Below are 25,811 nucleotides of genomic sequence, written 5' to 3' on the forward strand. Positions count from 1 at the left end.
TCATGTTTGTGTGGATTTTGATATTGTTTGTGATAAAATGATTTTTTTTATTATTGTTATTATTATTGGTATGATTGGTAGCAGTAATTGCCAAGTTATAGCAGTAGTTGTGTAGTTAAGAAGTTATAAGCAATGTGCCCAAATGCAGGGCAAGCAGTGCTAAAGCACTTAGACATTCAAGATACACCATTCAAACAGCACTGCTCATTTTATCCTACAATCCTTCACTGTACTACAATCAAATACTGTCATTTATATCAGTCATGATATCCCAGAAAAGTAAATTTACCCATTTAATCTTTGTTTCATGTGTTTCTTGGTGTACAGTAGCAACCACAGACACACAGTACCTGATTATAGTGACATCTGATAAGAAAGAATATTAGCATCTGAGGGGCTTTACGCATTGAATATATCTTTCAACTTTCCTCGTTCTTCTTCCTCAATTTTTGGGTGTGTCAATACACTAATGACAAACTGACTTGAGTTAAATCATTTGCGTCCACACAGGAGGGTTTTAGTAAGAGGACACCCTCCTCCAGTATTTAAAGGTTCTGACTCCTATTGTTAAAAGAAACAATTTGTACAGCACTGTGGAACATGATTATGGGAGACAAGCAGAAAGAATTTGAATTCAGGTATTTGAGCTGCACATCCAGCACTATATCATAATTTTTATTGAGTTATATAGACTTGAATTCTATGCACTGAAAAATATGAAAATTAACACATTGTTTACATATTTCATCAATTTTATTCCATTAAGATTCTTTATAGGCATAGAATAAAAAAAATAACTTCACAAATACATAACTTATATGATAACATTTTATAATAAAACTATTTTGACAATTGTTGTTGTTGTAAATAGACAGGCATGGGATACATGCAGAGAAGTTCCAGTTATTCAAGATGAAATAAATCCCCCAAAACGACTCTGTTTTATGAAATGGTTCTGCTGTATCTTGGTTGGTACCCTGGTGTTTACTCTTACAGTACTGAGCAAGGTAAGCTGTGTTGTTCACCACGAAAAAACGTACATCTACAGAATTGTTCAAAAGTGTCATGCACATGTAAAGTAATGCTATAAAGCAAAGATACCTTAAAAATATTGAAATGAAACATTTCTTCATAAAAAATCTGTAGAGAGAAGTAAACAGTAATAAATTAAACAAAGACAATATTTGGTGTGATAAACCTTTGCTTTAAAAAAAACCCCACATCAGTCATCTCAGGTACAGTTTGTGCAGATTTATAAGGAAATTAGCTGGTAAGTTTTACTGAGCATTTTGGAGAATCTGCCAGTTTCTCAAAAGATAAACTTTCAATATATCCCAGTTGCAAATAACTGAAAAGCTGCAATCACCAGTGACACAGATAGACAATTTCAACACAATGTCAGAATTTTGTTTGATTGATTACGAGACTCTTGAAAAAACTGTACAAAATCTCAGTTCCTCAACATCTGAATTGGACATTCTGCCCACCAACTTTTTTAAGTCTGTTCTTCACCTCATAATTACAGATGTGCTTCAGATCATAAATACATCCCTAGAGACTGGCATTGTTCCTGTGTCCCTGAAAAAAGCCGTTGTAAAGCCCCTACTTAAAAAGAATAATCTGGATGCTTCAGTATTAAACAACTACAGGCCAATATCAAATCTACCATTCATCGGGAAAATCCTTGAAAAAATTGTCTTTAATCAATTAACTGCCTTCTTGATATCAAACAGCTGTTTTGATAACTTTCAGTCAGGATTTCGTGCCAATCATAGCACTGAAACAGCGCTGATTAAAGTTATAAATGACATACCTCTTAATACTGATGCAGGCAAAACATCGGTCCTGGTGTTACTGGACCTCAGTGCAGCTTTTGATACTGTTGATCACAACATACTGCTATATCGACTTGAACACTGGGTTGGGTTGACTGGTAAAGTTATCAATTGGTTAAAATCATACTTAAAAGATAGAAGCTTCTTTGTTACCATGGGAAATTGTACCTCAACATCAATGTCCTTGACCTGTGGTGTCCCCCAGGGGTCGATCCTTGGACCATTACTATTCAACCTTTATATGCTCCCACTTGGACAAATTATCAAGAACAACTCAATTTTGTATCACTGCTATGCAGATGACACCCAAATTTATTTTGCTCTATCACCTAATGATTATGCCCCCCTTGAATGTCTCTACCAGTGTATCGATCAAATCAACAACTGGATGTCACAAAATTTTCTTCAGCTGAACACAGATAAAACAGAAGTAATTCTATTTGGGAAAAAAGATGAAAGACTCAGGATTACCACTATTCTTGACACAAAGGGGATTAAAACAAAAGATATGGTTAAAAATCTTGGTGTTTTCATTGACAGCAAGCTAAACTTTGACAGTCACATGAAAGCAATCACTAAATCGGCATTTTTTCACCTAAAAAACATTTCCAAACTAAGAGGACTTATGTCAAAAAATGATCTGGAAAAACTTATACATGCCTTCATCTCTAGTAGGGTTGATTACTGCAATGGCCTTTTCACAGGCCTGCCAAAAAAAGACCATCAAACGACTTCAACTGGTTCAAAATGCAGCGGCTAGGGTTCTCACACGAACAAAAAGAACAGAGCACATTACTCCAATTCTAAGGTCCCTTCACTGGCTTCCAGTAAGCTACAGAATTGACTTTAAAGCATTGCTGCTGGTGTACAAATCTCTAAATGGTACAGGGCCCAATTACCTCTCTGATATGTTGCAGCGGCCGAACCCAATCAGATCTACCAGATCACAGCAGCAAAATTTACTGGTAAAACCTGTTGTTAAAACAAAGTGTGGTGAAGCAGCTTTTAGCTACTATGCAGTACAGCTATGGAACCAACTCCCAGAGGACATTAAAAATGCTCCTGCTGTTGGCAGCTTCAAATCTAGACTAAAGACCAAGCTGTTTTCAGATGCTTTCTGCTAACTGATAAATATCGTCATCTTTACGTTTTAAACTTGACTTAACTTTTACAGTCTCTGCATGTTTTAAACTTTACTTAACTTTTATTCTATTTTATTATGCTGTTTTTTACTGAACTTTTACTTCATTTTATTATTTTATTTCTACTATTGTTTAATTCTTATTATTTTTTCTCTCTTCTTCCCCATTTATTTTATGTAATTTTATTTTCTATTGTTTGCTGTTTTGCTTTTACCTCTGTAAAGCACATTGAACTGCCACTGTGTATGAAATGCGCTATATAAATAAACTTGCCTTGCCTTTAATGTAACATTGATGTGGCAGTTCCTGATGTGGGTGGAGCACAGAAGCACGGCAGGCGAGTTGATGGTCACACACAAACTCTTTATTCCACTTTACTACTAGCTTTTCAGCTTTCATTCACTTACTCACTCACTCAACACACACACGCGTTGTGGTCGGGAGGGAGCCCCTTTTCTCTGCTCTCTCCCTCCTTTTATGCTCCGTCCCTGTAACAAACACCCCCACACCCCCACACACACATTAATTGACAGCAGGTGGAATGACTTAACCACTTACCTTCCCCGACCCCGCCCTCCATTCACAGACTGCTGCTTGGCCACGCCCCCGCTGCCACATACCCTCACCGCCTGACTCAGGCTGGGGAGCTGTTCGGCCTGAAGCTGACTCCCCCCCCCGACAGGACAGGAAGCCCGCCACCACCATCTGTGCCCCCAGCCTGTGGATCACCTCAAACTTAAATGGCTGGAGGGCGAGATACCAACGGGTGATCCGCGCATTGGCATCCTTCATGCGGTGGAGCCACTGGAGGGGTGCATGGTCCGAACAGAGAGGGAAAGGGTGCCCCAGCAGGTAGTATCGGAGGGTAAGGACTGCCCACTTGATGGCAAAACACTCCTTCTCAATTGTGTTGTACTTGTTTTCACGCATCGACAGTTTCTGGCTGATGTACAGCACAGGGCACTCCTCGTCCTCCACCTCCTGGGACAAACCGGCCCCCAGCGCTCTGTCCGGTGCATCAGTCTGCAAAATAAAGGGGAGAGAGAAGTCAGGGGAGTGTAAAAGTGGCCACCCACACAGTGCAGCTTTTACGTCAGAGAAGGCCTGTTGGCACTGCTCTGTCCACTGGACCGGATCTGGAGCCCCCTTTTTAGTGAGATCGGTTAGCGAGCTGGTGATGTCCGAATAATTAGGTATAAATCTACGATAAAAGCCAGCCAGCCCCAGGAACTGTCTCACCTCCTTTTTGGTCTTGGGCCTCAGGCAGGCCGCAATTGCTGCAGTCTTGTTAATTTGGAGACGCACCTGCCCATGACCCAAGTGGAACCCCACATTTCCACCTGCCCAATTGCACACTTTTTCGGGTTAGCTGTGAGGCCCGCTCACCTCAGTGACTTTAGAATGGCCCTCAGGTGTTCCATGTGCCATGGCCAATCACGGCTGTAGATTATTATATTGTCCAGATAGGCGGCTGCGTAGGCAGCGTGAGGGTGGAGGACCCTGTCCATAAGCCGCTGGAATGTAGCGGGCACCCCAAACAACCCAAAAGGGAGCGTGACAAATTGGTGTAAACCAAACGGTGTGGAAAAGGTCATTTTCTCTCGGGATAGAGGAGTCAAGGGGATCTGCCAATATCCCTTTGTTAAATCCAGTTTCGAATAAAAGTGAGCAGCACCTAACCGAGCAAACAACTCCTCAATGCAAGGCATTGCGTATGCATCAAATTTAGACACTGCATTGACCTTTCTATAGTCCACACAGGACCGGACTGACCCATCAGTCTTGGGAACCAGGACCACTGGGCTACTCCAGTCACTGTGGGACTCCTTGATTATGCCCATTTCGAGCATGGCCTTGAGTTCGTCCCGAACCACCTTTTTCTTGTGTTCGGGCAAGCGGTAAAAGTGGCTATGCACTACCACCCCAGGGGCATTTCGATGTGGTGTTCTATGAGGTGGGTACGACCAGGAAGGGGCGAGAACATGTCAGAAAATTCCTTTGCAACTTGGCCACCTCCATGAGTTGGGCCGGTGAGAGGTAGTCTCCACAAGGGACCGGAGTGGTCCGAGATGTTCTCTTTTTCACCTCTGGCCCCAGCTCTGCCTTCTCTGGGACTACCGATGCCAACGCCACAGGGACCCCCTCATTCCAGCATTTTAAAAAGTTAAGGTTGTAAATTTGCAATGCCCCGCCCCATACGTTTGCCTCACCTCATAGTCGACGTCCCCGACTTGCCGTGTGACCTCAAAGGGCCCTTGCCATTTGGCGAATAATTTGGAGCTCAACGTGGGCAATAACACGAGCACTTTGTCTCTTAGCGTGAACTCTCTAAGGTGCGTGCCTGTCATACAGCCAGATTTGACGTTCTTGTGCCTGCCACAAATTCTCCTGGGTTAGGTGTGTGAGGGTGTGGAGTTTTGCACGCAGGTCAAGAACGTACTGGATTTTGTTTTGCTAGATGAAGGTCCCTCCTCCCAATTTTCCCGTAGCACGTCCAGAATGCCATGTGGCTTACACCCATATAATAATTCAAATGGAGAAAACCCCTTGGAGGCTTGCGGAACCTCTTGTACTGCGAATAACGGGCTTAAGCCACTTATCCCAATTACACGCGTCTTCACTTACAAATTTCCGGATTATGTTCTTGAGTGTTTGGTTAAATCGCTCTACTAAGCCATCCGTTTGTGAGTGATAGACACTAGTGTGGATAGACTTAATCCCTAATAACCCATACAGTTTGCGCAGTGTGCGTGACAAACAAAGTGCCTTGGTCTGTCAGGATTTCTTTCAGAATCCCGACCCGGAAGATAAAGCGGAAGAGCGCTTCCACAATACTGCATGCTGAGATATTGCGAAGAAGCACTGCTTCCAGATATCGCATTGCATAGTCCACCAGAACTAAAATAAAGCAATATCCCCGTGCTGACAGATCGAATGGCCCAACGAGATCCATCCCAATTCGCTCAAACAGGGTCTCGATTAGAGGAAGAGGGTGCAAACGCGCTTTTGGATTGGCCGTGGGATTGATTAATTGGCATTCATGGCATGCCGCACACCACCGACGGACATCCCCGCGAATCCCTGGCCAATAGAACCAGGCCATTATCCGGGCTAGTGTTTTATCTTGCCCTAAGTGCCCAGCCATGGGATTAAAGTGAGCCGCATGGAATACGAGTTCCCTGCGGCTCTTTGGAATTAACAATTGGGTTATTCGTTCATTAGTTTGAGTGTCCTGCGTCACTCGGTACAATCTATTTTTAATAATAGCAAAATAAGGGAAGGCCAGTGCCGCGCCTGGCTGAAGAGTTTGACCATCGATTATTCTCACTTGGTCAAACACATGCCGCAGAGTCTCGTCTCGCGACTGCTCTACAGGAAATCCCCAAGGGAATCCCCAAGAGAGGGAGGAGGAGCGGGCTGCTCCTCACACTGACGCGGTGCTGACGCAGATGGCTCTGTGACAGCTTCTCCAGTCAATGCTACACGGGATCTTCCCGTGACCTACTAGTGCAGGACCCACTACATGTTAAATATTCCATCAGCTTTTTAAACCCTGGCCAATCAATACCCAAAATCAACGAGTGGGTGAGACGAGGACTAACTGCCACCTTTACTCTATGCATTTGGCCCCGGAATAGAATACGGATGGACACTAAGGGATAATTGTGAACATCCCCATGCACACACAACACTTTCACTGCTTGTGCTCTCCCTGATGCTTCACCGTGCACCAGGCATTGGTGAATTGAGGTCTGACTACAACCGGAATCCACCAAAGTGTGATATGTATCCCCTTGAACACTTACCGATATGCGACACGTTCCAGCCTGATCGGGGGCGGTTTCTGGCGCGTCAGTGATCTGGATCACAGCTCCCACCTCCTTTGCAGCGCTCCGACTCTGGAGATGCTCTGACTCCCCGCCGCGCTAACACGCCGGCCCAGGCTTTCCCTCTGCACTGGTGTTATGGGTGTCACTCACCTAAGGAGGAGACAACACAGACACGGAAGAGGGAGATGGGAGGACACCATAGGTCCGATGGGTCAGCTGGGGAGGAGCTAGCCGCCGCCTCCACGGCAGGGGAATGAGGTGGGGAGGGGAACGAGAGACGGGGGGAAAATAGAGAGAGAGAAGAGAAGCGAGGGGAGATGCCTCATTTGCCTGCCGTCGGAGCCACCTCCAGATGGTCCTCCACCAGCTCGATGGCTCGTTCCAGCGACGCCGGGTGAGGACACTGGACCCATTCTGCCATTCCTTACGTAAGTCGAGAGATGAACTGTTCCAGGGCCACCAGATCGATGATCTCGTCGGCTTCACAGTCTTCCGCCATCAACCACCGTCGGCAGGCGTCCCGGAGTTGCTGTCCGAATGCAAACGACCTCCTCCGACCTCCTCCAATGCCAGTGTCCAGAAGCGCTGGCGATGTTGTTCCAAGGAGCGGCCGAACAGCTGCAGGATGGCTTTCCTCAGGTCAGCAAACACCAGTTGGCTGTCAGCAGGGAGCTGCTGCGCTGTGCCTCACCAGTCAGGAGCAGGAGGAGGCATGCCACACGCTGCTCCAGCGGCCACCCCCGCGCCTTGGCTGCTTGCTCGAAGAGGGCGGGGAACGCTTCTGGATCGTCCTGCGGGCCCATCTTCGTGGGGGTGCTGGCTGCGGTGATGGTCAACACTCCTGCTAACACGAGCAGGTGCCGTAACGCCTGGAGATCTTCCTGCGGGGCCAGCATCAAGGCTTCGAAGCGTTGCTCTTGTTCTTTTCGGAGGACAGTCAGCGCTTGATGCTGGTTCTGCTGGGCGGTGGCGAGGGCAAGGATGAGCTCTTCGAATGGGGAGGACTCCATGGGGTGGTTCCGTTCTGTGCGTCCCGGGTTTCGGCACCACTGTGGCAGTTCCTGATGTGGGTGGAGCACAGAAGCACACAATGGTCACACACAAACTCTTTATTCCACTTTACTACTAGCTTTTCAGTACTCACTCCCCCCCACACACACACACCCAAGCATTGTGGTCGGGAGGGAGCCCCTTTTCTCTGCTCTCTCCCTCCTTTTATGCTCTGTCCCTGTAACAAACACACACACCCACACACATTAATTGACAGCAGGTGGAATGACTTAGCCACTTACCTTCCCCGACCCCGCCCTCCATTCACAGACTACTGCTTGGCCACGCCCCCGCTGCCACAATTGAATTTTTGTTGGAAAAGTAATGTTTAGAAATATAAAATATCATAGAATAAACATCCATAACAAAAGAAATGTGGTGCCTAAAGCTTTTATACAGTACTACATATTAATAAATATTCCCTCTAACATTAAATTATCATTCTGTTTGTGTAGTCATCATTTCTGATTTTGGTAACACTTGGAAACAATGTGACTGCGAGTGTGCCTGAAGGACTAAAAGTGAGCGCTCTGCTGAGTATCGGCTGTGTGTTGGTTGGACCAAATATTCTGCTTTTGCTCAAGAGTCTTTGGAAGTTCTTCTTCAAAAGTGCAAGTAAACCATCTAAGAAAACAGTCATGTGGGTAAGTGCATTTATTAGGATTATATAAAATTACTTTTGTTTGATACATGGATGTGGTGAGAAAGGACATGAAAGTGGCAGGTGTGGTAGAGAAGGATACGGAAGACAGGGAGCAATGGAAACGAAAGATCCGCTGTGGCGACCCCTAATTGGGAGCAGCCAAAAGAAGAAAAAGAAGATATAAAATTACTTTTGTTTGAATTTAATCAACATTAACCATAAAATTAAACCTAACTCTTTTGTGTCGACACCTCTGAAACTACTATAACTAAAAATGACAGTGATTCAGTGATCAAGCTAATATATATAATGGACGTATTTATGTGTCTTCTAGGTGTTGTTTGTCGAGTTTTTGGTATCACTTGGAGAAGTGGTCCTGACAGTGGTGGCTATGCCATATTTTGATATTATCACTAATGTGATGATCTTGAACAGTGTGAGCATCCTGTCAGCAGTGTTCCAGGTAGTCGACCAATATCGTGCAAGAAGTGAAGGTTCATCCCAACCAACATCCTGCAAATTGGAATGTCGAAAGTGGTTCAGACCAATTGCTTCCATCATCTTCATTATTCTAGGCCATATCCTCTTCATAATAAGCTACTTAGTAACAGAAGAAAGTACGTCTCGAGTAAAAATATCCATGTGTCTGGCCATTGTAGGAACCATTTTTGTTTCATTGAACTGGTGGGAGAACTACAGCAGTCTGTTTCCCTTTTTGGAAGACATCTCCAAAGACATAGCCAGTTCCCAGAATGTGGTTTGCATTCTGTCCAGTATGGTCAAAGTCCTGGTAACTGCTGCTGTGGTTGGAGGTAGTGTTCCTTTGTCAGAATGGAGTTCCCTTAGCTCCATCCCTACAAGCGTGAGCAAGACCGTCTTTGGTTTAATGGCAATCCAGATTGCTTCTTCTGCAATGTGCCGCTGGTTTGTAGTGGTGGCTTGCAAGATGCATGCCCTGCGGCGCTGTTTTGTTGTGCCCATGTACTTGTCCTCTGTGGCTGTTTTGCTGTTGTTCATTATTCAACTTGCCCCTTTTGCCCAGTGCCCTAATTCAAACCATATTTTTTCTACAAATAAATCTTTTGATAACCAGGCCGTCAGTCCCACTGCATTTATTTGTTCATTGATGACCAACGTCATGCTCACACTTTCTTCACGGCATATTATATCAGAAATGAACGTTGGAGGATTGGTGGTTCTTGGCTTGTGTGCCCTCAGCTGGTGGCTGGGATTCATGCTAAGCACTGGTTACATCTGGTTTCTGAAGATCCAGCGGATTGAGAGAACTCATGACCTGTTTGTGAAGCAGATGTATGAAGGAGCATTTCTGGAGCAGTCCATGTTGCTCAACACACATTTTGTAGCCAGGGAGAAAAAGAAGGATGAAGGGTATATACTAATATCCTGATCACAAAACATGACTAAAAGTATAATACAGTGTGAAACGCAGAAGGAATATGAAACATTGCTATGTTTCTCCTCAGATCAAAAAGCCCTGTCACAGTCTATTTATGCGCAACAATGTGGCATGAGACATATGATGAAATGATGAAGATAATAATTTCAATGTTCAGGTAATTTTATTCTAATAGAAATGAGAAAGTGCAGAATATAAAACTGGTTTTGCTAAAAACAAGAATTTGTCATCAGGCTTGACAAATTCCGCCCGAAAATGAACAACCACAATGATGCTTCCTTCGAGTTCCATATTTACTTTGATGATGCTTTTAAGGATGTGCAGAATGGCAAAATGCAACATGTAAATGAATATGCTGAGATCCTAGTGGAAGTAATCAAACAAGTTTACACGTAAGTGTTATCACATGACCTATTTTAACCAGTTAAGGAAATTACCGAGATGAGGGGTAAAAACCAGTACATGTTTGGTCATGTGTTAGAATTTTTAGTGAGGATGACCCATGTATATTCAAGAAGAAGCCCAGTCTCCCTCAGCAGAATATCATCAGCACACCATACGGAGGTCGTCTGGAGTACACACTTCCTAAAGGCAATATAATGAGAGTTCACCTCAAAGACAAACAGCTAATTCGACACAAAAAGAGATGGTCCCAGGTAATTTCTAAAACTCGTAAAGACATAACATTTAAATCCACTGCTTTATTTTAAGTTCCAAAGTGTGGTGATTACATTCTATTTCAAACAGATCATGTACTTATACTACCTCCTTGGCTGGAGACTCAATAGCAAGTACGTGAAGATGTTTCAGAAGGGTGAAAATGTGGATGAACTGAAGAAGAAACTAAAGGTAAAGAACTGGTCCAGGAGAATGGTCTTTCCAGGTACAACTTAAAATACTTTAATTAACCTTTCTGGCTCTTGAAAGGTGCAACAGAAAAGCATTTGCCCTGTCATCAGGACAACCCAAACAAATAAACAAAAAACAGGTCTTTCCCAGAGTCATTGATTCAACTTACAAACCTTTCCTTCAAGAGGAATTTATTTGATATGAGTGTATTAAGCAGCCTTTTTCTGAATCAGAAAGAGAAAGAGAACACGTACATCTTGGCCCTGGATGGAGACACAGATTTCCAGCCCTCTGCTGTGATGTTACTTATTGACAGACTTAAACTCTACCCGGATGTTGGCGCTGCCTGTGGCCGGATTCACCCCACTGGCACTGGTATGATGAGCTGCTTGTTCTGTTTATGGTTTTTAGTTAAAACCCAAGCTTTTATGTCTCACCTAAATACCAGTAGCTTGTATAAATTCTTGCCAAACATGTTCAAGTCCACTATAAACATGAGTAACTAGTAACAGCTAACCTGGTTTATTAACCTTCTGAAAAATAGTCTTTTTTACTATGCCTACTATAGTTGTAGGTTTTTGTTTGTTTGTTCGTTCCATATTTTGTTTAAAAAAAAAACTTTCAACATTACAATGAAGCCAAACTCAGGAATGAGTTAATTATGTAAGTATAAAATTCAAGATCTTTCCACATACAGGGTGATGCATATAAATGACACGAAAGTGTAAAAAATAAATAATTGATTAATTTAATCTTTGGCATAATGCTAAACTAGCATGCTGAGACCATTAACTCTTCGCAACATTGAGTACACAGGGAAATATACAACAGTTAATAATCCAATTGACCTTCATCTCTGTTAAAATTGTGTTTGAAGGGCCCATGGTGTGGTATCAGAAGTTCGAGTATGCAGTGGGCCATTGGCTGCAGAAGACAGCAGAACATGTGTTTGGCTGCGTGCTCTGTAGCCCTGGTTGCTTTAGTCTCTTCAGAGGTGCTGCCCTCATGGACGACAATGTCATGAAAAGATACACCACCAAGCCAACAGAAGCCTGTCACCATGTACAGTATGACCAAGGTATTAGCTGATGCATATTTTCTCAAACATTCAGCAGCAATTTGGCATAATGCTAAATTGTAGTAATTCCACACACTATTTGACAGCAAAGCCTGTACATTCATAGTTCCAGTCATGATGAATGCATAAAGAATGTTATATTGCATGGCTTTTAGCAGACGCCCTTATTCAGAGCGATGTACAACAAAAGTGTGCAAAAGCCAGGTACGTGAGGTGCTGAACTTCGAGACAAGAAACTTCTAGTGCCAACTGAACAAGTGACAGAACAATACTTCGTGTAACAGTCTGTTGAAGTACCAATATTCAGCAAACAGCCAAGGAACTAAACCAACCATACAAAGTACAACTAAATAGAGAAAAATAAAACTCAAACAGCTAACCCCAGGCAAGAAAGTACACAGTCTGGATTGGTCAATGTTGACAACAGAATGTTTATAACTGCTGCTATCTGCATCAGTTTTCAGCTTTAAGTACCCTGTAGTTTATTGATACCACTACTAGAAGTCCCAGTGTGAGATTAGTGTGGGCTAACCTGGTTTATTAACCTTCTGAAAAATAGCCTTTTTTACTATGCCGACTATAGTTGTAGGGGTTTTTTTGTTTGTTCGTTCCATATTTTGTTTAAAAAAAAAAACTTTCAACATTACAATGAAGCCAAACCCAGGAATGAGTTAATTATGTAAGTATAAAATTCAAGGTCTTTCCACATACAGGGTGATGCATATAAATGACACGAAAGTGTAAAAAAAAATCATTGATTAATTTAACCCAAAATTAATAATCGTATTTAACGTGACATGATTATTTGAAGGGGCGGCACAGTGGTGTAATGGTTAGCACTGTCACCTCACAGCAGGAAGGTTCTGGGTTCGAGCCCAGCGGCCGAAGGGGGCCTTTCTGTGTGGAGTTTGCATGTTCTCCCCGTGTCTGTGTGGGTTTCCTCTGGGTGCTCTGGTTTCCCCCACAGTCCAAAGACATGCAGGTTAGGCTAACTGGTGGCTCTAAATTGGCCGTAGGTGTGAATGTGAACGGTTGTTTGTCTCAATGTGTCAGTACTGTGTTGATTTGGAGACTTGTCCAGGGTGTACCCCGCCTCTCACCCATAGTCAGCTGGGATAGGCTCCAGCTTGCCTGCAACCCTGCACAGGATACGCGGTTATATAACCCTGATTCTAAAAAAGTTGGGACAAAGTACAAATTGTAAATAAAAACGGAATGCAATGATGTGGAAATTTCAAAATTCCATATTTTATTCAGAATACAACATAGATAACATATCAAATGTTTAAACTGAGAAAATGTATCATTTAAAGAGAAAAATTAGGTGATTTTAAATTTCATGACAACAACACATCTCAAAAAAGTCGGGACAAGGCCATGTTTACCACTGTGAGACATCCCCTTTTCTCTTTACAACAGTCTGTAAACGCCTGGCGACTGAGGAGACAAGTTGCTCAAGTTTAGGGATAGGAATGTTAACCCATTCTTGTCTAATGTAGGATTCTAGTTGCTCAACTGTCTTAGGTCTTTTTTGTCGTATCTTCCGTTTTATGATGCACCAAATGTTTTCTATGGGTGAAAGATCTGGACTGCAGGCTGGCCAGTTCAGTACCCGGACCCTTCTTCGACGCAGCCATGATGCTGTAATTGATGCAGTATGTCGTTTGGCATTGTCATGTTGGAAAATGCAAGGTCTTCCCTGAAAGAGACGTCGTCCGGATGGGAGCATATGTTGCTCTAGAACCTGGATATACCTTTCAGCATCGATGGTGTCTTTCCAGATGTGTAAGCTGCCCATGCCACACGCAGTAATGCAACCCCATGCCATCAGAGATGCAGGCTTCTGAACTGAGTGCTGATAACAACTTGGGTCGTCCTTCTCCTCTTTAGTCCGAATGACACGGCGTCCCTGATTTCCATAAAGAACTTCAAATTTTGATTCGTCTGACCACAGAACAGTTTTCCACTTTGCCACAGTCCATTTTAAACAAGCCTTGGCCCAGAGAAGACGTCTGCGCTTCTGGATCATGTTTAGATACGGCTTCTTCTTTGAACTATAGAGTTTTAGCTGGCAACGGCGGATGGCACGGTGAATTGTGTTCACAGATAATGTTGTCTGGAAATATTCCTGAGCCCATTTTGTGATTCCAATACAGAAGCATGCCTGTATGTGATGCAGTGCCGTCTAAGGGCCCGAAGATCACGGGCACCCAGTATGGTTTTCCGGCCTTGACCCTTACGCACAGAGATTCTTCCAGATTCTCTGAATCTTTTGATGATATTATGCACTGTAGATGATGAGATGTTCAAACTCTTTGCAATTTTACACTGTCGAACTCCTTTCTGATATTGCTCCACTATTTGTCAGCGCAGAATTAGGGGGATTGGTGATCCTCTTCCCATCTTTACTTCTGAGAGCCGCTGCCACTCCAAGATGCTCTTTTTATACCCAGTCATGTTAATGACCTATTGCCAATTGACCTAACGAGTTGCAATTTGGTCCTCCAGCTGTTCCTTTTTTGTACCTTTAACTTTTCCAGCCTCTTATTGCCCCGTCCCAACTTTTTTGAGATGTGTTGCTGTCATGAAATTTCAAATGAGCCAATATTTAGCATGAAATTTCAAAATGTCTCACTTTCAACATTTGATATGTTGTTTATGTTCTATTGTGAATACAATATCAGTTTTTGAGATTTGTAAATTATTGCATTCCGTTTTTATTTACAATTTGTACTTTATCCCAACCTTTTTGGAATTGGGGTTGTAGATAATGGGTGATGTGAGCATTCCACAAAAGTAAGCACGTGATGGAGTTGACAACTGATGAGGAACTGGTACTTATTCTTTTACATAAAAGGGGAAAAAAAGACAACAAAAAGAAAAGGGGAAAAATTGGGGTACATCTTATCCTGAGAAGTAGGCAAGAATGCAGGGAGCTTCACTGACTGATTCAGGATGTCCATGGGTCAGTTTGAGGAGTTGTTGGAGATGCTAGCTCCACACTTGAAAAGGCCACTGTTTTCATTGCCGAGCTCCTCTCCTGCTTTTTTCCCCCCAGACATTGTCTTTAAAGTTATCTTTATCATTTTTGTTGCCCTTGTCAAAACCCAGTGCTTTTTGAGACACATGAATGAGAGACCCTGCCATACCTGCAGCAGTATGGTGATGTTTCCACAACCTACACCTTGATTGGTTGAACGCATCCCTTTCACAGATGAAATGTTAGAAAAATTGAGCTTGTTGGGGGGGGGGGGGGGGGGGGGGACTCTGCTGTGCAAAGGCAAACTGCAGTATCTGCATATTGTGGTGGTGGCAAAATATGATCCAATAGCAAATAAGTGATATTATTGGACCGTCTTTTGCCACCGACACTGTACTTTGCCTTTACACAGCAGAAATAAACATCACTTTTTCACTCATGAACATTCATCTTTGATATGATACGAAAGTGTTCATTTACAGGATAGTTGGTTTAAAAAAATATATTGTCAGACGAAAACAAAAAATCATAATGACAAACTGCACCCTTCTTTCAGCTGCTCATGTAAGGGGTCACTACAGCAGATCATCATGAGCTGCATATTTGATTTGGCATAGGTTTTACACCAGATGCCCTTCCTGATGTAACACTCCTCCATTCATCCTGGTTTAGGACTGGCGTTAAGTATGCACTGACTTGTACAATCCCAGTGGCTGGGTAGTTCACCTACTACAGTGTCTTGCAAAAGTATTCATCCCCCTTTGTGCTTGTCCTGGTTTGCTTGTTAAGCCTGGATGACTAAGAACCTTAACCTAAGGTTCTTAGTCATCCAGGTCATCGTAAACCGTAGGTGCTAAAGAAAGCAACTGGACTCACTTTAAATTCTTGAAAACATTTCACTTCTCATCTGAAAGGCTTCTTCAGTTCTGTCTGACTAGTAGCAAGTTCCAGGTATTTATCTGCTAGTGGACCAAAAGGTGTCCAAGCAAGCAAAGAGTTGCCTTCTTTAGCATCTACAGTCCTGTTTTGTTGCATTAAAAGATGGAATTAAAATGGATTTTAGGGGGGTTAGCACCATTCGATTTACGCAACATGTCTACCACTTTAAAGGTGAAAATTGTTGTTTTATTGTGACACAAACAATAATTAAGATGAAAAAAACAGAAATCTGGAGTGTGCATAAGTATTCACCCCTTTCGCATGAAACCCCTAAATAAGAGCTAGTCCAACCAATTCACTTCATAAGTCATAATTAGTTGCTTAAGATCCACCTGTGTGCAATCAAAGTGTCACATGATCTGTCACATGATGTCTGTATAAATCAACCTGTTCTGGAAGGACCCTGACTCTGCAACACTACTCAGCAAGCAACACGAAAACCAAGGAGCCTCCAAACAGGTCAGAGACAAAGTTATGAAGTAGTATGGATCAGGGTTAGGTTATTTAAAAAACACCCTTTGAATATCCCACGGAGCATCATTAAATCCATTATAGCAACATGGAAAAAATATGGCACTACTAAAACTTGACAAGATAAGGCCACCCACCAAAACTCACAGACCAGGCAAGGAGGGCATTGATCAAAGATGCAACAAAGACACCAAAAATAATCCTGAGGGAGCTGCAAAGATCCAAAGGGAGATGGGAGCATCTGTCCATAGGACCACTTTAAGCTGTACACTTCACAGAGCGGAGTTTTATGGAAGAGTGACCAGAAAAAGAAAAAAATAACATGTTGGGAGTTTACCCAACAGCATGTGGCAGACTCCCCAAACACATGGAAGAAGATTCTCTGGTCAAAATGAGACTAAAATTGAACTTTTTGGCAATCATGGGAAATGCAATGTGTGGTGCAAACCCAACACCCTGAGAACACCATTCCTACAATGAAGCATGGTGGTGGCAGCATCATGCTGTGGGGATATTTTCATCTGCAGGGACAGGAGGTCAGGACTGAAGGAAAGATGGATGGCACTAAATACAGGGCAATTCTGGAGGAAAACCTGTTTAAGTCAGCCAGAGGTTTGAAATTGGGACGAAGGTTCACGTTCCAGCAGGACACTGACCCCAATCTGTCAGGTGGACGCAGGTTTGAAAGATGGTGTTGAGATGGTGTAAGATCCCCTTAGTCACCACAATGGATGAACTGGCCCCAATTGCAGAGAGACACACAATCATAAAGTAGCTTCAGAACTTTAGAGCTGGCAAATTTCAAAACAATGCAGGTCTTGCACCAAACAGGTCCCATACAAGGTCTCAGTAACAGAGTTCACAAAAGGAAGTCCAAAAGTCAAACTCCAGGGGGAAGAGAAAAAAAAACAGGCCAAAGGCAAAAAACACAGAAGATCCAAAAAAAAACAAAAATGACAGACATGATTCCAAAAACTGAGAGCAAACAAAAAGGAGCACTAAGAAACTAAAGGACAGTGTCAAAAAAAATAAATAGCAGTCAAAAGGTCTTAAACTCAAGAGCACAGCAGACTAGAACTCAGCAAAGAGTATAAGGCTAGGTACACAATCTATACCTCCATGCTAACTAGACACAGGTGTAAGCAAGAGCAAACTAGACACAAATGGCAAAATAGGTACATCTAGTGGTGGGAGGGAGGAACTGCAATGTGTGAAAAGTCCCAAATCTTGACAAAAACATACTGCTTAGCCTTTCTCAACCAGGGTGCCGTGGCACCCTGGGGTGCCGTCTGGCTTTGTTAGGGGTGCCGTCAAAAAATTATATATTCCAACATTGAAATAAATAAAATGAATTAAAATGCCAAAAAACAATAGTTACGCTAAGGGCGGCACGGTGATGTAGTGGTTAGCGCTGTCGCCTCACAGCAAGAAGGTCCGGGTTCGAGCCCCGTGGCCAGCGAGGGCCTTTCTGTGTGGAGTTTGCATGTTCTCCCCGTGTCCGCGTGGGTTTCCTCCGGGTGCTCCGGTTTCCCCCACAGTCCAAAGACATGCAGGTTAGTTTAACTGGTGACTCTAAATTGACCGTAGGTGTGAGTGTGAATGGTTGTCTGTGTCTATGTGTCAGCCCTGTGATGACCTGGCAACTTGTCCAGGGTGTACCCCGCCTTTCGCCCGTAGTCAGCTGGGATAGGCTCCAGCTTGCCTGTGACCCTGTAGAACAGGATAAAGCGGCGAGAGATAATGAGATGAGATGAATAGTTACACTAATGCAGATCATCGCCGCCTCATGCATCATCAAAATTTGTCTCATGGCCCTCTTTCCCATGTCACAACGTCACTGCCGGGGTCAGCATATGGTCAGTGTGACTGCATATATTTTATATGGGGGTGCCTTGAGAATTTGCATACTTCTGAAGGGTGCCGTGACTGAAAAAAGGTTGAGAAACGCTGGCTTAAGCCACACTGGAGTGGTTTAAAGGGAAACATTTAAATGTCTTGGAATGCCCTAATCAAAGCCCAGACCTCAATCCAATTGAGAATCTGTGGCATAACTTGAAAATTGCTGTACACCAACACAACCCATCTAACTTGATGGAGCTGGAGCAGTTTTGCCTTGAGGAATGGGCAAAAATCCCAGTGGCTAGATGTGCTAAGCTAATAGAGACATACCCCAAGAGACTTGCAGCTGTAATTGCAGCAAAAGGTGGCTCTACAAAGTATTGACTTTTGGGGGAAGTGAATACCTATGCACACTCCAGATTTCTGTTTTTTCATCTTCATTATTGTTTGTGAATGGTTGTCTGTGTCTATGTGTCAGCCCTGTGATGACCTGGCGACTTGTCCAGGGTGTACCCCGCCTTTCGCCCGTAGTCAGCTGGGATAGGCTCCAGCTTGCTTGCGACCCTGTAGAACAGGATAAAGCAGCTAGAGATAATGAGATGAGATGAGATGAGATTACTGTTTGTGTCACAATTAAAAAAAAAAAAACTAATTGAACTTTTAAAGTGATAGGCATATTGTATAAATCAAATGGTGCTAACCTTGCAAAAATCCATTTTAATTCTAGCTTGTAATGTGACGAAACAGGACAAACACAAAGGGGGATGAATACTTTTGCAAGAAACTGTGTATGTCTTTGAATTGTGGGGGGAAACCAAAGCACCCAGAGGAAACCCATGCAGACACAGGGAGAATATGCAAACTCCATATAGAAAGGCCCCCATCAGCCATGAGTTGCTAACCACTACTCCACTGTGCTGCCCATAATGATCAGTTGCGCTGTTTGTTTAAAGGCCTTTAGTCTGTGTTATGGGTTAACAAGAAGTAAAAATTCTAGATGTTCCTTCTTGTACTATTGTGTGATTCCAGGAGAGGACCGCTGGCTCTGTACTCTCTTAGTACAGCAGGGCTGGAGGGTGGAGTATAATGCTGCATCGGATGCATACACCAATGCACCACAGGACTTCAAAGAGTTCTACAACCAGCGGCGGCGCTGGGGGCCCTCCACCATGGCCAACACCATTGATCTGCTCAGCACTAGTGGCGTGACCACTCACCGGAACAGCTCTATCTCTAAACCTTACATCATTTACCAGGTCATCAGCATGGGTGCCTCCATTTTAGGTCCTGCCACCATCTGCCTGATGATAGCGGGTGAAGAGATTTCTTTCTTCTGTATATTAAAAAAAATCTGACGCACATGCTCCTAATTTTATCGTTAAAAAAGCTAAAAATAGTCAACATAGTTGCTTCACCCTTACGTGTAATAATCAATGAAATTTTTTAAATGTCTCTTGCAGGAAGTTTTACTTTCATAATGAACATGGAACCAAATGCTGCTCTCATTGCAGCCACAGTGCCTCCGACAATCTACCTGGCGCTGTGCTTCAAGCTGAAAGCTGACACACAGATCCAGATCGCAGCAGTCATGAGTGTTCTGTATGCCTTCCTCATGACTGGAACTATCCTCTCCATCATAGGTAGCACTTTTTTCAATACCCTCATCATGAACTCTAATGACTTCTGCTTTTCATTACATGATGCATTTTCATTTTATTTAATGCATTATTATTGTGGGCGGCACGGTGGTGTAGTGGTTAGCGCTGTCGCCTCACAGCAAGAAGGTCCGGGTTCGAGCCCCGGGGCCGGCGAGGGCCTTTCTGTGCAGAGTTTGCATGTTCTCTCCGTGTCTGCGTGGGTTTCCTCCGGGTGCTCCGGTTTCCCCCACAGTCCGAAGACATGCAGGTTAGGTTAACTGGTGACTCTAAATTGACCGTAGGTGTGAATGTGAGTGTGAATGGTTGTCTGTGTCTATGTGTCAGCCCTGTGATGACCTGGCGACTTGTCCAGGGTGTACCCCGCCTTTCGCCCGTAGTCAGCTGGGATAGGCTCCAGCTTGCCTGCGACCCTGTAGAACAGGATGAAGCGGCTAGAGATAATGAGATGAGATGAGATTCTATATTTATTCGTAAAGTAGATATGGAAATATCATTTCAGGAACATCAAAAAATTACATTTCTAACAATACATGCCAAAATTTCACTGAATATTTCTTTCTGAAAAAGGGATTTGATTTGGAAACTGAGCAGCCAAGTAGGAATTTAATTGCCGCCAACCTTTTCCATACTTTTCCCTCTTAGGTGACCTAGTGAAGAATCAGACATTTATGACCCCCAGTGGTCTGTTTCTGATTAGTATGACTCTACTGTACCTCATCACAGCAGCTCTTCACCCTCAGGAGTTTTCCCTGGTCATCTATGGAATACTATATTTCCTCTGTATACCCAGTGGCTATCTCCTGCTTGCGATTTATTCCATTGTGAATATGAACAATGTCTCATGGGGGACACGAGAAACTGGTGGCAAAGTGGAAACTGTAGCAGTGAGCGCCATCAAGAGGCAGGTCATACAGGCTGCATGCTGTAAATGCCCCTGCTGGAAAAACAATGATGCTGCTGCAAGAGAAACTGAACCGCTACTGAACTCCATAGTGTCCGAGGAGCAAGATCTTGTGGTAGACATGGATTCTGAAGAAACTGAGAGGTAAAGAGAAAAAAAATCATTCACAAATGACAGCGTCTAATTCCAACTCCCATCAGGATGATTAATTTGAAATGACCGAAATGAATTATGACAGTATTTAGAACATACATCTCAGTTATGCATGGTTATTAGTTTATATGTATTATCTCACCATGCTTTTCCACAATTTTAAGCACAATATCAGAATTTCAGTCTGTAGTCTTTCTTGCAATCTAAAATAATAAATATTCCCACTAGGCTGTATTTTTAGATTTACTTTTTCCTCTAAAAGTTTACCACCATCATGTGGGATATCTAAATGTGATTTCTTATCTAGCAACACTATAGTGGTTTAAATGTTTTTCTATTTGAATCTATTCACTAGGTCGAGTGAATGTATCACACTACAAACGCCGAGAAGTAAGTGTCAATATTGGCAGTAGATTCCATCCACATTCCCTAGATATGAGCAATCGTGTGCTCTGATTGGCTACTCTACTATTAGGATATCAGCTCATATACCGTGAGTAGAGAAAAACAAAATGGCGGCGCGTGTTGCTGAACCAATCAAGGATGAAATAAAAACTCTACTTGAAAACAAAACCCCCAAAAATACAAAAAGAAAAGCAACAAAATATGGAAAAAAAATTATTTGATGCTTAGAATGTATATTTTTTTTATTTTTCAAGAATTATTATTATCGCATTTTTCACAAATTGCTACTGTCATTTCGCCGGTTTGTTTACATTCTAAGCGGAAATGATTTTGTCTGAAGTTTTGTATAAAGATTTTATTTATTGAATTTGAAAAAAAAGAAAAATGCTCTGTTTCTCAAAATCCAGTGAATGTGGATAGAATAAAACAGTTATTCCACTCAGTCTCATCGTACATGGCTTATAGCTGACTCGGCGCAATGCTATCAGCTCATGTATAACTCAGTTTTGTGGAATAACTGTTAAATATTCATAATTTACATGGCACTTTATCAAGAATGATCATGTTTTCCCCAAATTCTATTTAAACTGATACATAAAGGCTGGATTGAAGATCTGCAAGTAAAATTTCATGATTTTCCACTTCACCAGGACACACTTTCAGAGGTACAATTTATGTTTCCGAGTCACCAAAAGTGTATATTTTATTGTGACTATTTGCCCTCATTCTAAATATTTTCCCCCAATGTTCTAGGATGAAACTGAGTTTTGGAAAGATCTACAGAAACGTTACTTAGAACCTCTTAAAGAGAACAAAGAGCAACAGAAAAAAGTAGCAGAAGAGCTCAAAGACCTTAGAAACAAGGTGAGATTGTGTAGAGTATGCAGGTGTCATAAAACATTCAAAGCATAATGTAGAATTACAACTGATCTCGTAAGATGTTTTCTTTTTAGGTGGCATTTGTCTTCTTTATCTGCAATGCTCTTTGGTTGATGGCCACCTTTTTCCTCCAGACCATTGGCACCGCTGTCACCCTGTCTATTCCCAAAATGTATCCAAATGGGACTGTTGCAAAAGGCGAAACATTTTCTATTGATCCAATATCACTGATGTTTCTTCTGAGCTTTGCATTGCTACTATTAATGCAATTTTTCGGCATGCTTTACCACAGGTAACTAAACCTTTTAACGAACACTATTTTATATATACACTCACAGGCCATTTTATTAGGTACACCTGTTGAACTGCTCGTTAATGCAAATATCTCATCAGCCAATCACATGGCAGCAACTCAGTGCATTTGGGGATGTACAGTAGATATGGTCAAGACGACCTGATGAAGTTCAAACCGAGCATCAGAATGGGCAAGAAAGGTGATTTAAATGACTTTGAATGTGGCATGGTCATACATGTCAACCTATACGGAATGTCCGTATTTTATACGGATTTGATTCAATAAACGTAGTATACGGGCGTACAAATAAAGTTATACGGATTCTTTAAAAAAACTTCAATATTTATTTAGAACTATAATCAATTCCCATGATGATAAAAGAGCGCATAACATTTACAAACGTACTATACAGCACAAACAGCCAGTAAAGAGTCTTATGAAATCGCGCGTTATCTTGTGGTAGCGAGACTTCGTTCCACTTTTGATCATGCGCACACCGCATTGCGAGAATCCCGCCAACCGGGAAGTAACATTTTGTCTGAAACGCGTATTTCCACCTGAGCAACTTTCACTAGTGACTGAAAAGATTCTGAATGGGCACTCCGGCAAGATCAACACAGACACTTGCTGTGACATGCAGCCTCGTGAGGTATTGGTGCAGAGTGCTAAAAAAGCTGTCATGGAGTACAATTCAGAACATTAGAGTGACACTTTGTGTTTTTGTCAAACATTGGAGCTTTGTATTATTCTGAAGGTTTATTGTTATTAATATTGAATAAAAAGTAACTTGGATATATCATTGTTAATTATCGAAACCGAGGCTACAATTCGCATGGGCTCACCGAAATTGGACAATAGAAGATTGGAAAAACATTGCCTGGTCTGACGAGTCTCGATTTCTGCTGCAACATTCGGATGGTAGGGTCAGAATTTGGCATAAACTACATGAAAGTAGGGCTCCATCCTGCCTTGTATCAACGGTTCAGGCTGCTGCTGATGGTGTAATGGTATGGGGGATATTTTCTTGGCACACTTTGGGCCCCTTAGTACCAGTTGAGCATCAGTTAAACACCACAGCCTACCTGAGTATTGTTGTGACCATGTCCAGCCCTTTCTGACCACAGTGTACCCATCTTCTGATGGCTCCTTCCAGCAGGATAACGCACCATGGCACAAAGCTCAAATCATCTCAAACTGGCTTCTTGAACATGACAATGAATTCACTATACACAAATGACCTCCACATTCACCAGATCTCAATCCAATAGAGCACCTTTGGGATGTGGTGGAACAGGAGATTCGCATCATGGATGTCCAGCCGACAAATCTGCAGCAGCTGCGTGATGCTATGATGTCAATATGGACCAAAATCTCTGAGGAATGTTTCCAGCACCTTGTTGAATCTCTGTCACAAATTAAGGCAGTTCTGAAGGCAAAAATGGGGTCCAACCCGATACTAGCAAGGTGTACCTAATAAAGTGGCCAGGGTGCGTGTGTACAGTATTGTGCAAAAGTCTTAGGCACGTGTAAAGAAATGCTATATACCAAAAATGGCTTAAAAATAATGAAATGTTTCAACATAATACTATAAACAGCAGTAAGCCATAATAAATGAAACAAAGTCAGTATTTGGTGTGAGACGACCCTTTGCTTTAAAATAAAATTAGTAGTCTCAGGTACAATGAGTGCAGTTTTATAAGGAAATGAGCTGTAGGCTTTACGCAGAACAAGCCACAGTTCTTCTGGACACTTTGACTGTCACACTCGCTTCTTCATTTTGCACCAAAATCCAGCAGCCTTCATTATATTTTCTTTTTTAATCTGAAAAGTGCTCTCTTATGTAATATGCTGCTCAGGTACAAACGTTTTTTTTTTTTTCTGTAACATTTAATTTTGTGCTGGAAAACGAACGTTTGGAATCTAAAATGTTTTTGTACTGAGTCGATAATGTAGAAGCCATAAAATAGAAATCTACAGTATAACAAAGTTTGTATGGAAAAAAATAGGGTGCCTAAGATTTTTGCACAGTAATATATATCTCATCTCATCTCATTATCTCCAGCTGCTTTATCCTGTTCTACAGGGTCACAGGCAAGCTGGAGCCTATCCCAGCTGACTACGGGCGAAAGGCGGGGTACACCCTGGACAAGTTGCCAGGTCATCACAGGGCTGACACATAGACACAGACAACCATTCACACTCACATTCACACCTACGGTCAATTTAGAGTCACCAGTTAACCTAACCTGCATGTCTTTGGACTGTGGTGGAAACCGGAGCACCCGGAGGAAACCCACGCGGACACGGGGAGAACATGCAAACGCCGCACAGAAAGGCCCTCGCCAGCCATGGGGCTTGAACCCGGACCTTCTTGCTGTGAGGCGACAGCGCTAACCACTACACCACCGTGCCACCCCAATTACAGGACATAATGTAGAAAACATAACACTCCCAAAATGACTTTAAAAAACAGTTACAATTTAAATGTCTATTTTTATTATTAACTTTTAACTTTTTTTAATGCTAGATTTAATGCTAAAATTGTCAGGTGATGTTTTTCTTCCTGTAAATACAACTTCGAAGCAGGAGTGAAATAACGTTGATGTGAGATTTTACATTTTATTGATCATGCATGGATCAGAAATTTCAGTTTAGTCTTGTCTGAGCATCATTTTTTTTCAAAGTGTCACTTCATTGGCATTTAGCATATACTGTGATCTCAAAAAGAAAGCTAAGTACTTTCCACAGTCATCTGACTAAAAAATAAGGAATCACTACAGGGAATGTTTATTTTATATTGCTGCAGATACAGACATATTCTGTCTTTATTTGCCCATTCTCTTTAAGAATGTCAATAATTCTGCAGTTGACTTTGTGCATTTATGTAAAATTTATCAATAGATATCAAATGGATGATTATATATCTGAAGTCATGCCAGGACAGGTTCCTTCCAAACTCTTAGTGTATTTCCATTTGCTGGTTTCTTTGCCCAGGACAATTTAGCAAATGGGTAGCCTATAAAAGGTCCCACTAGGTTGTGCTGATTGTCTTGCCTTTCTCATCAGCCTGAGTGGCTTTCAGTAATTTCTTTGAACTGTTCTTTTTCTGTGGCAGAATGTACAGCATACATCTTTAATTTAAAAAACCCACTAGAATCTGGTGCACAAGTTTTAATTTTCTTTGGGTTTTCTGAAATCAACACAGGGTCAAAATTATACATACAGGGTCAAAAATTTACATACGCTCATTTAGATTATTAATTCAGAGGTACTGAAACTTCCAAAATGTCTCTTATCTTGCCACGGCCGAGGTCTCTTAACTTCCTGTTAGTGATCATGATTGACTACAGCTGGTAGCTTCTCTGTGCCTTCATAAAAAGGGTTTGTTTACAGCACTCATTGGATTGACCAACACAGTAAAATGGGAAAGTCCAAGGAGCTCAGTGC

General features: G+C 42.4%; 1 protein-coding gene across 1 annotated transcript; it reads left to right on the forward strand.

Annotated features, from left to right (window-relative positions):
- Positions 1–600: 600 nt before the first annotated feature.
- On the forward strand, positions 601–22,365 carry LOC132888284 (chitin synthase chs-1-like). Its single transcript, XM_060924356.1, has 17 exons — positions 601–638; positions 872–1,007; positions 8,313–8,501; positions 8,835–9,889; positions 9,985–10,074; positions 10,151–10,309; positions 10,399–10,573; positions 10,665–10,766; positions 11,000–11,141; positions 11,644–11,844; positions 19,103–19,387; positions 19,534–19,713; positions 20,374–20,776; positions 21,141–21,175; positions 21,791–21,855; positions 21,944–22,054; positions 22,144–22,365. Exons 1-17 carry the CDS (start codon positions 601–603, stop codon positions 22,363–22,365), a joined length of 3,588 nt encoding a protein of 1,195 aa, XP_060780339.1.
- Positions 22,366–25,811: the final 3,446 nt, after the last annotated feature.

This window comes from Neoarius graeffei, chromosome 6 (assembly GCF_027579695.1).
Source record: "Neoarius graeffei isolate fNeoGra1 chromosome 6, fNeoGra1.pri, whole genome shotgun sequence".
Taxonomy (NCBI): domain Eukaryota; kingdom Metazoa; phylum Chordata; class Actinopteri; order Siluriformes; family Ariidae; genus Neoarius; species Neoarius graeffei.